The sequence below is a fragment of the Tauraco erythrolophus genome, chromosome 3 (assembly GCF_009769465.1).
Source record: "Tauraco erythrolophus isolate bTauEry1 chromosome 3, bTauEry1.pri, whole genome shotgun sequence".
Classification (NCBI taxonomy): Eukaryota; Metazoa; Chordata; class Aves; order Musophagiformes; family Musophagidae; genus Tauraco; species Tauraco erythrolophus.
The window spans coordinates 9,566,756-9,580,220 of record NC_141467.1 but is presented as its reverse complement, the minus strand read 5'-3'; the positions used below and the strand labels follow the sequence as shown (position 1 = coordinate 9,580,220).

General features: G+C 46.0%; 1 protein-coding gene across 1 annotated transcript in view; it reads left to right on the top strand.

Moving 5' to 3' along the window:
- The window catches only part of GMPR (guanosine monophosphate reductase), a 44,416-nt gene that overhangs the window by 14,937 nt on the left and 16,014 nt on the right, over positions 1-13,465 (top strand). Inside the window, 4 exon segments of the mRNA XM_086608916.1 lie at positions 3,403-3,484; positions 5,816-5,845; positions 5,848-5,921; positions 11,490-11,532. Coding sequence (XP_086465042.1) covers positions 3,403-3,484; positions 5,816-5,845; positions 5,848-5,921; positions 11,490-11,532 — 229 coding nt within the window.

The following is a 13,465-nucleotide window of genomic DNA, read 5'->3' as shown; positions in this document are numbered from 1 at the left end:
CCCTGCTTTGGAGCAGCCACTGTATCCTGCCAGGGACAGGAAGGATCTTGCCGTCAAGGTCGATGAGGCTGGGGGCATTTGGGCACTCTGGGAAGCCCCTGAGATTGGCTCCAGGTGGAAGGAGAATAGGACTTGGGCATCTCCTGGGAGGTGTGACCAGCCTGTGGGATGAAGAGACAGGTCTCGCTCACATGCTCAGAGAATAGCTGGTCGCCAGCTCTGGGATCAGGAAGGAATTTTCCCCTGGGACAGATTGAAACTGGTCTCCGGGGTGTTTTTGCCTTCCTCTGCAGCATTGAGCACGACCACTTGTCAGGCCAGGGCTCCTCTGCTCCATTTTGGCTAGGTTACTGCCTGCTGCTCATACACCATGAAGATGACCCTTGTGTCCCACATCCGGGGGCAGGAAGCTTTCTAGATTCCCAGGGCAGGCCCCAGGGTGGCCCCGGGGTTGCTTATCCTGTCCTCCATCGCATTGAGCACAGTCTCTGGTCAGGGCTCCTCTGGGTTATTTTGGTGAGGTTCTTGCCTGCTGCTCTTGCTCCTCCAGGCACTACTTGTGCCCTGGCTCTCTCGGGCTCTCTTTCCCAGGGCAACCTGGGAGTGGGATTGAGCTCTGCTCTTCCCTTGCCTCTGTTTCCCCAGAGGTTCTTGCTTGTGCCAAGCAGCCTGGCTCAGAAGGGCTCCAGGCTTGCTGCACCATCAGCAGCTGCCACTCTGCAGAGCTCTCCCTGCATGCAATACAAGCACGGGGCAGCACGGGAGTGCTTTTTATACATCACTGGCCAAGAAGCACAGCGTGGCAAGGTTTGGGAGGCAAAAGGGGTGCTGTGGGTCAATATGTGTCCTACTTTGGAAAATACTCCACAGTACTACATAACTCTTCTCTTGGGCGTGCTGGGTCCCGATCCTCATTCTTCAAGTTCTCCCTCTTCAGGAAACAGGGACTGCTTGGCCTGTATTCCTGCTGCTCCTTTCTGCAGCTCTGTGACTTGCCTTTGCCAGACTGCAGGGTGTGTTTTCTGAAGCTAAACTGAAGCATGCATCAGCCTGCTCCTGGCCACACATGGCCTGTTTTGTTCAGGCTTGTGAGCATCGGCTCTGAAACAGATTCAGAAAAATAACATAACCTGACATAAACGAACATAAGATAAATCCTGTTTCACTTATAACCTTTCTGATTTGTGTCCTCAAAAGTTGTTTTGGAGCTCAGAGCCCCCTGGCATTTCAGGCAAAGAACAGTATCATCGCTACTTGATTCATGGTGGCACAAGGAATAGACTAGAATGGTTATGCTATGTTACGCATATAGTTCTGCATGACAGGCGATGCCCTAGCTCTGAGGGGTCCATCCAGGAGACCGGCTCTCTGCTGTGCAGGTCCCAGGCCCATCTAGGAGAGAGGGTCGAAGATGGGCACGCCCACAACATGACCCCGGCAGGGACTGAAGGCCCCAGGCTGAGCTGAGACCACCACATCCTCTGGGCCCTTGGCAGGAGATGGTGGAGGTGGGGGTCCCAGGGGAGGCTGGTCCCAGCCATTGAGGCCTGTGAGCACCCCCAGGACCCTGCACTGCTTCTATGCTGTCCTTAAGCATTATGGTTGGCCACTTTGGAGACAGAGTAGTGAGCCAGATGGACCTTCACTCTGATGGAGCACTGTTTGTTCTCTGGCTCTTTTGGTGTAGCATGTTTTTCCAAGGGAAACAGCTCAGGCATTTCTAAAAATGAGTACAAGGAGAAAAAAAGGGAAACCAATCCACGGGAAATGAACAGGTATTGCTCACCTTCAAAAGATTTGCAATCGTGGAGTTCCAGAGCGCTTCTTGCTTCAGACTGAGGACTTGATCTTTGAGCCTCGCCTAGTGCCGGACATGCGGGGTTTTGCCATCCTGTGGAAAACCTGGCTAAACTGGATGAAAATAGAAGACTTTCAGAAACCGCAGTTCACACATGCTTTTGGCAGATTGTTCACGTGGTCCAATGATCTCAAGACGCTCCACAGCTCTCACTCTCATCAGAAGGTACATACCTCCTTTGCGCCAAGTGACAGAGCCAATGCCTGGGATGGGACAGGATTACCCATTCAATCCCTTCTGCTAGTGCAGGGCTAGGAAGAAATGTCCTCAAGATTTCCTCAGTGTGTACTAGTAGGGAAAGAACAATGTTGGAAGGGACCTACAACATCATTTAGTCCAACTGCCTGACCATTTCAGGGCTGACCAAAGATAAACCAGGGTATTAAGGTCATTGTCCAAATGTCTCTTAAACACTGACAGGCATGGGACACTGACCACCTCCCTAGGAAAGCCTATTCTAGGGTTTGACCACCCTCTCGGTAAAGAAATGCTTCCTCATGTCCAGTCTAAATGTCTGCTGATGCAGCTTGAGCTGTTCCCATGCACCCTGGCAGTGGATCCCAGGGAGAAGAGATCAGCACTTCCCCTCCTCAGGAAGCTGTAAGACGAGGTTGCCTCTCAGCCTCCTTCTCTCCAAAGACAAACCCAGTGTCTTCAGCCACTCCTCAGAGGACACATCTTCCAGCCCTTCGCCAGCTTTGTTACCCTCCTCTGGACACGTTCAGGGACCTGAAAGTCCTTTTTAAATTGTGAGGTGCAATTTACTAGATTGCATTCCCATACTGTGTTCCCCCACAGTACGGAAATGTGATTAGTACAGCTACAGCGAGTTGTTTCAGGATGTGCTATGTCAGCATTCATTTGTCCTGTGCAGCTATTTGCAGAGAGGAAAGCATGGTCTTAAAATGCACTGGCATTTCTAAGTGACTAGACTGACACCACCCAGCGTCATGTTCAGAGCCCACCCACGCAAGTGCGTCTGTTGCTCACCCAGCCAGTGGAGGGCTGGAATCTGCTGGTTGTGATGACGGGCTGCTGATGGGTGTAAGCCCCATTAACACATCTCTCAGACATCCCTCCATGACTCGATGTCATCAAACGTGTGAAACAGTGACACTCAAGGTCAAGTCTTTTGAATTTAAATTGCAGAAAATCATCGTTCAAGAAATGCAGGCTTCCTTGTCCTCATCATATTCTGGTATTCATGGCATCCATGAACCAGAAAAAGGCTGCATATCATGGTATATTTCTACAGTCCCCATATTTCCTACCAGCTGAAGCTCTGACGGAAGAGCTAGCCCCTACATCAGTAAACCATATATGAAGAACTGACTGCGGAGTAGAAATAGATAACACAACAATGTACCTGCCTGATTTGTTTAGTCTCTGTGGCATGCACAATGAAGAATATGGTGAACTGCATTCTTCGGACTCTGTAGTTCAACTCGTAAAGGCTGCGAACAAAACTCTACGTTATCATCATTAGTCTTTACTGCAGTAGTCTTGAAATCTCCCATATATGTGATATTGTTCCTTCTGTCTAGGCAGGCAATGTGGTGACAGGAGAGATGGTGGAAGAACTTATTCTTTCCGGAGCAGATATTATTAAAGTGGGTATCGGACCAGGTAAGTCAAATCCAGTCAAATAAGGGTGACTTACGGTAACACTGCTGGAGGAGTTGTCCAGATGGAACCAGTATATAATGCTGTTTGCTTTCCCATTGGGAATGCCTAGACCCACTCAGGTCAATAAAGTCACAATATCCTTGCACATAGTATATTTAAGAAATAAATGGGCAGGGGTGCTAGTGTTCTGTACTGCAAAGTGTTACATATTCCATCTTCTGGCAGTGAAGATATCTGTTATTGGAAGCACTAGGTTGCCTGGGTTGCTGACATTTGTCACTGGGTAATATGTGTTGTGTTTAGGAACACTTTTTCTAGCCTGTTGAAAAGAGGCTGAGTCATCCCAGCTCAAAGGATACTGTGTTTAGGTATCCACTTCTATCAAGGAATGATAGGTTCTAAATAGCTTTATGATTTGTGTTCTGTTAAGCTGAGGTTGCCCATCTTGTCAATGTCTTCAAAGATGGAGTGGCTTAAATTAAGTGTGAAGTACGGATAACAGCGCCTCTACCTGGTACTAGTGCCTGGCAGCTGTAATACATTAATGCACTTCTGTGTTATCTATCACTGTAACATTCCCATGGATAAATGGAAAGACCCTAAACTTCTTACCTTCCTTTTTCCTACATTCCCTTCCCTAATATTGGTTGTCTGGCTTATACTGCCATACTGTCTTCCGTTTTTTTCTTTACCTCCCTTGTGCATTTGGTCATGTGCTCCTTCCTCTTGCTGTTTTCTTCATAGACTGCAGCTGAGGTCACCAAGCGTGGTCTAGATTTTAAACTGGCTATCACAAGTGCCACTGACAGTATAGCTGTAATCAGCCAGTGCAGTGCAGGCAGATTGTTTACTCTCCAGTGCCAAATAGTTACGGTTCGTGAATGGATAATTTGAGTGGACCAAATGATCTAATAAAGGTTGCAATTGTGCCCAGGAAGACAGCAAACGACAATAAATACTGCAAAATAGGTGAAGAATAAACAACAGAGATGTTGTGGTGTAATTGTCACAGGCAAGTTCAGATACGAAAGAAGAAATATTATAGTTTGCAGCCTCTAAGTGCCAATAGTTAGGAGTAGGTGCTGTGTAGCTCTCCCTGGAGATCTTCCTGAAAAGATGTGTACGAGTTGACACCCCAAACCACAAGTAACAAATGTGCCTCACCGAAGATGAGATCTTGAGGCTCTTTCCCAGCTAATGGTCCATCCTGTGGGAAACAGCAGTGATTTATGATAAAGCATTACATATAAATATGTACCCTGTGGAGATGATTTTAAAACTAATTTTCTTCCTACTTTGCAGAAATACTTCTCAGTGTTTTTACCTTGCCAGTTCTTTGAAAGATCTTTGGAAACTTTTACTTTGCTGCTAGCTCAGATGTAGCTGGATATCATCTGGGTGAAGGGATCCAGATTTCACTGCATTTGGTTTAGAATCTGTTTTGAAATTCTTGTTATCACGCAGACCTTTATGATCCATATCGTAAATTACAAGACCTGGACTGGCAAAAAGCAGTCCTCATTTGACTCTTAATTGAGGAGAAAAACAGAGAATGTATTCAAAAAATCTATAGCCATGTTACCATGTTAAACTGTAATTGAAGTGGGTTTTTATGTATGTATATACCTTTATTTATGTATGTGTATAAAGAACATAGTTTAATAATCAGATTAATTAGTATGTTTCCTGCAATATTACACTATACAATTTTCTGATGATTACTTATCTCACTTTTAATGCCGTGTGCTGATTTTCTTATATTCCCAATATTGAAATATTTTTAGGCAAAAGATAGCTTTCTCTCTCTTGTGGAAAATCTCCACAAAAAAAAAAAAAAAAAAAAAAAGAAAAGCACAGATTTACCCTGACAATTATTTTTAAGAACATACATGGAAAAGAGATATAAATATTTCTTGGAATAAGTATTCAGATATTAAATGTTGCTGCTGAGTCTCATGGGTTGCGAATTTGGTCCTTTTGTCCCCCTTCCCATCAGGCACCTGAGTCAGATTTGCTTTCTTGTGATGCAGTAATTCCCTCCCCAGGAAGCATTTCTGATGAGACCTAACGGGGAATTGTGGCCCTGGAGAGGAAAGGGGGGATATTAGTCACCTCAATTACAGCTCCCATGAAGTGGTGTGAAAGCATTTCAAAACTCAAGTTTCTAGGTGTTCATTTTATCTATGAGAAGCCAAGATCTGCAATAGTGACTTCTTGAGGGAAAAATAATACCAGTAGAAACACGTTGTTTTCACAGGAAAAACAAAACAAGCTGTTTCTTTTCTGTCAGCCTAATAGGCTATGTTTTTTCCCTCTCGTTCTCTTGTCTAGGTTCTGTGTGTACCACTCGGATTAAGACGGGTGGGGCTATCCACAGCTAAGTGCTGTTATCGAGTGTGCTGACTCAGCACATGGCTTGAAAGGACATATCATCTCTGTAAGTAAATATTATCTACTCTCAGATTCCACTGTGCAAATCACTGCGGAATAGGAGAATCAAACAGTCCGGTACCCTGCATCTTAGAGGCTATCCTTCTGTCATCTCCAGTTGACCCCTGTACCAGCTCCTAGAGTGGTCAGTGGAGATTTAAATGTAAAGAAACCAACTCCCTCTAATGTTTAAAAGACTTGGGCATCTCACTCCTGTTTGTACCTTGGAAAGCTGCTTCTTGCTCCCTGAATGGAGTAGCTGTTACGTGAACAGAAGAAGCTTGATAGTTTTTTCGCATTGAAGCAAAAAGTAATTCCTACAAAAGATTTCTGTAAAATTGAGTAAAATGTAAACACGGCTTTTCCCAGAGAGTGGGACGGAGGGACAGGCAGGCACTAGAGGGGAGTACAAGGTAAAATGATCCAAGCCCATGTGTAGTAGGTAGTAGCTACTACCTCCCTAGTAGCTGGATTGATTCAGATAGCGTCCTCACAGAGCGCTCTGTGCCGGGGCAGGAGTGTTTCAGAGGTGGCTCTGTTGAGCTCAAGCACTTACGTTCTCACAAAGCTCTGGGGAAATAGTGAGCCTGTGGAGAAGAAAAAAGAGCAGATGTCTATATTGCCTGCTAATGGCTGCTTCCACTCTACCAGCAAGACCAGATTCACCTCACACAGAAAAAGTAAATTCTGTAAGCATGGCTTCAGACTGAGCTGGGCTGCAGCCTCCAGCACCCAAAGGTCCTGTGTGCTTAGGCATGCCCAGGCAGTCAGTGTGCCCCTGACTGTGCCAGGCTGCACAGTCTGTGCAGGCTGTCCGTAAGGCAGCTGGAAGTCAGGAAGGCATAGGGGCTAACCAGCATGCTGTGCTCACAGGTACCCCCGCAGCCAGCAGCCTTGCTCTGCAGCCCTAGAAGAGCCCACACACTGAATTTAGTTGTGCTGCCAAGTGAAATCACTGGAAGGCCCTGGTTTGTTCAACCCAGTTGTGACTTGTATCTGTGTGAGGAAGGGGGTGTGTTGTGTTGTAGAGGAAGGAGGGAAGAGGAGAACAAACTGTGGATGGGCAAAGGGCTTGACTGTATTTCTTGGAGCTGTGGGTATAGTGGAGCAGGAAAACAGTATGTGTTACAGTTGGATCTCTCTTGCTCTTTATTGTTAATGCATATGCATTTCCTTCTCTCCATGGCTCCCCTGTATAATTTTGCAGAAAAAGAGAAAAGCAGTGTGTGAGTTTTATGACTCGGCCAGTATTACAAATGTTTATGCCTGTAGCAGAGAGCAGAACATGTGTGCAATAGAGCATGAAAGACTGACTCATTACTATGAAGGCTGAATACTATAGGTGTCATCCTAGCAGTGGTGCTCAGAGAGCCATCCTAGTTGGCAATAATCATTTTCTGCTAGCAATCCTCAGAAGAACATTATCCTGATTTTACAAGAAAACAGGGAGCATGTATTAGACTGTTGAAAAATGAGATGGTTCTGTACTATTCCTCCTTTCCTTTCCTGCTTTGTGTGGATGGATCAGTTCCTGACCTGCTTAGGTCATGTTGGCTTCAGTGAGCCCACACCTATCAACCCGTTAGCCATTACAGGTGGAGTATAGGAGGGCAATTTAATACCTGTCTGCTACAACATCTGGGCCAAGAGAATTACCTTCAGCTGTAGCTGGAGTCTCTAACACCACTGCAACTCAACTCTGTCACCCAAGCTAAGGAGACTAAAACAAGGTTAGGACATTATGCCTGAATTCTGCAGTATTCATGTAAGTATTGCTGTGTTTATTGGGGAGAGAAAAGGCTGGACTGCGTGGTCATTGCCAGAGCTCTGGCAAAAGTATGACAAAAGAGAGATATCTTCCTGAGGGAAAAACACCATATGGGAGCAAGCCTAAGTATATAATTGAGTCTAGTGGCAACAAATATACATGGCATCCTTCAAAATGTCTCATTATTGTCATTACGTAGATTCAGGAAGGGGCACACCCTGCCTGAGCCAAAGGAGGCCTCTACACTCTGAGTATTACCACAGCTATCTATGTCAATTCAGCAGGAGAAAATACATCCAGCAGTTATTTCGTTGTATTGATATGGAAGTGGCAGGAAGGACGTGAAAGATTCAAAGCCTACCAGCTATCTTCATGTAGATTATAGCTGATGGTGTGATATGGGTGTTCCTTGGGGCACTTTCTTGCATCCATTTTTGTCTTGTCCAGTACCTTCATCAAATTGCTCCTCTTGTTATGTTGGCTCAGCTTAGGTATGAAGGAAAAGAAGTCCCACTCATGAAATGAGACGGTGACGGTGCTGAGCACCGTCCAGGCACTGCAAGGAACACAGCACACTTGAAGCCCATTCTCCAGTATCTTTGCTAGGATGGCAGTACGAACTGGGATTTTAAACGAATTTTTATTACAGAAGTGACCATGTATGATTTTTGGAGCTGATATGGTGACAATTTTTAGGCAAGCATGATAGACCAAGTGAACGCCTGGTGTCTCTCTAGAGTCACTTACACTGAGAAGGGGGAGGTGAAGTTGCACCAGTTACTTTTCTCATGCTAAATGATCTCTAAGACTCAAAGCTCACCTCAGAAATGAATCTTTCATGACTCACTGAAAGAAGAGAGGAAACCCTGTCTAAGATACAGACACTGTTTCTGTCTTCTGCTATTTGTCTGGGAGCCAATGGTCTCAGTTTTCATTCCCGCTAATCCATTGGCCTTGAGAAGGTGCAGCAGTGACTTACCACTGAGAGGCCGTTTAGCAGGAGAGCTCCTTCAGAAATGCCCTACTTGAGATAAAGTTTCTGTTTCTTGTAGGTCAGGCAACTGCTCTGCTGGATAGAGAGGCAGTCACGTATTCTAGTAAGCCAGCAATGTGGGGAATGGAAAGCAGCCTTGCATGTGTCCTCTCTCATATGGCTATCATTTGGTAGAGATCGCTGTTTCCCCTTTGCCCTGATGGGCCACTAGTGTTCAGTGAAAAAGATGACTAAGGGGTTCTTCACCCAGCTACTGCCGTACCATCTCTTCTTCCACACAGAAATATGCCCAGCGTATGTAGCTCAGAATAAAACACTGTATGTATAGTTCCTACTGCTGTATATGCCCCATACTTTATATATCTTCTGCATAATAAATAGCTATCTGTTTGCTAATACTGTAGGAAGGGCTGGTTATACAGTTTATTATGAAGGTTGCTTGAAACATATAAATCATAAACTTACTGTAATTTGCATATAATACTAAATATTCAACCAGTTCATACTGGTTTTCCATACTGTATTTCTTTACCTCAGGCTAAATTTTCTTGTTACGTGGTTTATCTGTTCTGACAACAAGACTGGGGAAAATAACATTCTTTTACCCACATTGAAATAATTCTGTTGGCTGAAAAGCTGTTTTCTCCTCTCCTTCAGCTTAGCACCCAGTTGTCTCAGAATCATTCCCTCTAAAGGCCTCATGGTCACCCTTTCCAGGAGGCTCACTTCAGAATAATGCCAGTTATCCTGACTTCACAGGGAGATTTGTACAGATACATTTCCCCAGGACGGTGAGGTAGAGGCAGAGCCTGCAACAAGCTTCATGCCTGTAGCCCAGCAGTTCTACAAGTCATTCTGAGTCCAGACTCAGGCCCCTGCTGGGACAAGCTGAACTGCAAGATGAAGCTTCCCAGACAAGGCAGCAGAAGCACAGTCTTATTTTCTAAACAAAGCACTTAATTTTTCACCTGAAATGAAGTGGTTTAATGCATATCGCTTTATTATATAGCATCTTCTGGTGTAACTGCTTAGTATGTCCCCTTTTTGTTTCCCTTTCTGTGAATCATTAAATTTACCTGTTTATGTGAAGTAAGCGGTGACATCTACAGATAAAGAAGTGCTGTGAATCATCATCATCGTTTCCTTTTACGTTAAATGGTAACTCATGAGCTTTTGGGAAAGTCTCTTAATCTGCTCAGCATTTGTAATTTGGTGACATTCAAAGTGATATTTTTGAAGCCGATGATTAATGATTACGCAGTAAGGCCCCCATCCCCATGGTACTTCTGAAAGCATAAAGCCTCCATCACTGCCACTGGGTTAATTTAAAAGTCAGACTCTGAGCCACCCAGCAAGAACAGACTGAACCTGTCTACCAGAGAGCATTCATAGCTCACTGAGACAGCGAGAGTGAGGTGAATTCCTGCCACTACTCTTTGAAGATTATTAGACCCCTCTTTCTGCCTCGGCTCTGCCTCCCCTGACACATGCACACACACTCACACCCTCCTCCAGGCTCTGACAGGCTTGTCAGAGGGAAGGAATTGCACAAGTAGCGCCCTTAAGAGGAGAGATTCAGCTGTCACTGAATCTCTTTTCTGGAGCTGACAAGCGAGAGTGTCTAGCTCAACAAAAGGCATAATGTGCTATAAGTTACCAGCAAATGGAATAAAAGCCTTTAAACTTCGACCAGGCGCCATTTGTGCTGGGATGCCCTTTGAAAAGCCACTCACTTTCGGATCCACCTGTGCGGTTTGTGTCTGAATCCTTTTCTGCGCACGCACGGAGAGGTTCCAGCGCTCGGCCCCGCTGCCAGCTACCCACAAAAGCCAGGTCTAAAATGGCTGGGGGGGGTGTCTGGCTGTGCTCAGCCGTGGGTCAGCCAGAGGCATTTCTGCCAACAGGCAGGGGAAACAAAATGAATTAACCATTCAGTCTGGGGAGCAGCTTCAGAAGCAGGAAAGCTGTCAGCAGTCTGCAGTGGACCCTGATCATCAAGGAATGGGGAGTCTTCTTCCTACAATGACTGTGTAGGGTAGAAGGATCTTTCATCCGATGCTCAGACCTTTATAAAACCTAAAGAGCCATAGCACACGATGAGTTCTGCTCTGTGCCATCCCTTTTTTACAGCCCTATTACACATACATGATTCCTCTCCTCACCCTCAGCCGAAACCCCCTCATCAGCCACTTCTTTGCTCCGCACTGAAACTGAAACACGCAGGTCTAAAATGCTAAAGATGGCAACGCGCTGTTTCTTTACCAAACCCATAGCAAACAGCGAGGAGTATGACGAGAGGTTCATTTTCACTTACCAAAGATGAGATTACTCAATTTGCTGAGAGATTATCAGATCAAAATCCAGCAGAGCTGATGGTATATTTCCTCACCCCTCCCACTCTGACCTTTTAATGTACTGTAAACTGCTGAGAAAGTTATTTTCAATGTCTTGGGTGGTTTAAGGTAGGGGTTTGTGGTGCCTCTGCATCGCATAGCCTTCTGCTAAAATGGCAGGGAATGACTGAGGTCATCAGAGCCATTGTTTTCTGGTTTCTGGGATTAGGAAATTGCAGTCAGAAATTTGTGTTGCTGCTGTTACCAGTGGTATTACCAGTAGACTATGCGGTGGAGTAAATGATCCTGAAGAAGAAAAGCAATCGAAAGGATAATACGGATTCCCTCCAACTCAGCCGAGATGACGTGCGCCAGCGGTGCACAGTCAGCTCCGCCAGCTGTTCCCGAGCAGGGGCCGTTCGGCCGCGGGCGGTGGTGCGGGAGCTCGGTGCCGCTCACGCTCCTTTCTTCTTCCCGCAGGACGGAGGATGCAGCTGCCCGGGAGATGTCGCCAAAGCCTTTGGTAAGGATGGCGCGTGCACCCCACCGGTCTCCAGCACCCTCTGCCAAGCTGGCCCTAAAGTGTGATCAGCACATTGCATTCGGCCCCGGGGGGTGGCTCCGGTGAAATTAATGCACCAGACAGTCCCGATTCTGCAGTGCAAAATGTAAGAGTGGTCGAAGTCCTGTTTAGAAACTATCTGCCAGGTGTGCATGAGATGCAGCCACTGAGACAGGAATGCAAAGGAAACCAGTAAGGGTTTCTTCTGAGTAGGGTTCAAAGATGCCTGTAACATTGCCAGATCTGGCTGACCTGGACCTTGAGTGGACGAAGAGATGGTGGAATGTGTGTTGGACAGAAGAACAAAACAAAAAGGCAGGCCAGGTCCCTGGAGATGTTCTTGGGATCAGCTGTCCACTTGAAGAGATGAGATTTTATTTATACTGTATCCCCTAGAGCTGAGCAGATGTCTAAAACATCTCAGTTAATAATTAACAGATTTGCTCTCATGCCAATAGCTTCAGTGAATTGCACCAGCTCTTGCTGATAGAGAATTTAATCTGTGAGTATTTCTGTTGGACATGAAAGTTACATCAGTGGGGGGGGGGGGCAAGGACAGGATTGTCACTTAGCCATAACCTTGTTGCAGCAGTGTGTGTGAACCAGGCGCTAAACATATCCTGGGCTGACAGGACATACAAAGACACTCCTCCACCCTGCAAAGTGCCAGACTCTTCAAAGATGTTACAGTGAGGTAATACCTGGAATACAGCAGGACAGCACAGTCTCTCATTGGGATTTCAGGGTGGTACAATACAAGAGCTAGCACATTATGATACAGCATGTCTGCTTGGCAGGAAGCTTTGCAAGTATGGAAAGCAGGGGCAGGCCTAAACTCAGATTACAGACCTGCCAAGAAAAACTCTGGGCTTCCTGGAAAGGTTGAAACCAAAATCTGTCTTCTAAGTTTGCAGACAGCTCCTGGTTTTAGACAGGTCAGATGACAAGGAAGACTTAATTAGAGAATTTTAAGCACAGCCGTGGAGTGATTGCTACCAGCAAGGAATCTGCTCAGTCACAGCACCCTTGTGTTATCCAGGGGGTAATGTGACGTTGGGAATAGATACTTCCAGTTGGGTGATTCTGACATAGCTAAACAGCAGCACCCACCCTCTTTGACAACGGGATTATATTAAAGAACACCAAACCTCTTCTCAGCCCAGGCCGCTCTGACATCATGCCACCTGCAGTGAGGCCTTTGTTCCGCCTGACTTTCACTGGCTCTTCCACTCCCCCGGTTCTGGTTCTTGCTGGCATTGTTGCTGGGAGCTTGTGAACTGAGATTGCAACCTCACTGCATTCCCAGTTGCTTGCAGAGAAATCTGGCCTGTGGAAAAGGTCTTTCTTCGACAACAGCATTACCAGAAGTTAGAACAATAGGAAGCAACCTCAGAGTGTTCAAATTTTTTTCCTTGTGATGTTTATAGTAAGTGTGATGAGGCCTTCTATTCTCTTTGGGCTAACTGAACAGAAACTTGCTTGAAACCAGTGAAAGGGCAGGTTGTGGCCTTGCTGATTGTCAGAAGATAGTAGAATCACAGAATGGTTTGGGTTGGAAGGGACCTTAAAGATGATCTAGTTCCAACCCCCCTGCCATGGGCAGGGACACCTTCCACTAGATCAGGTTGCTCAAAGTCTCATCCAACCTGACCTTGAACACCTCCAGGGATGGGGCATCTACACCTTCTCTGGGCAACCTGTTCCATAGAATCATAGAATCATAGAATGGTTAGGGCTGGAAGGGACCTTCAAAGGTCATCTAGTCCAACCCCCCTGCAAGGAACAGGGATATCTCCAACTAGATCAGGTTGCTCAGGGCCTCGTCCAACCTGGCCTTGAACGTCTCCAGGGATGGAGCATCCACCACCTCTCTGGGCAACCTGTTCCAGTGTTC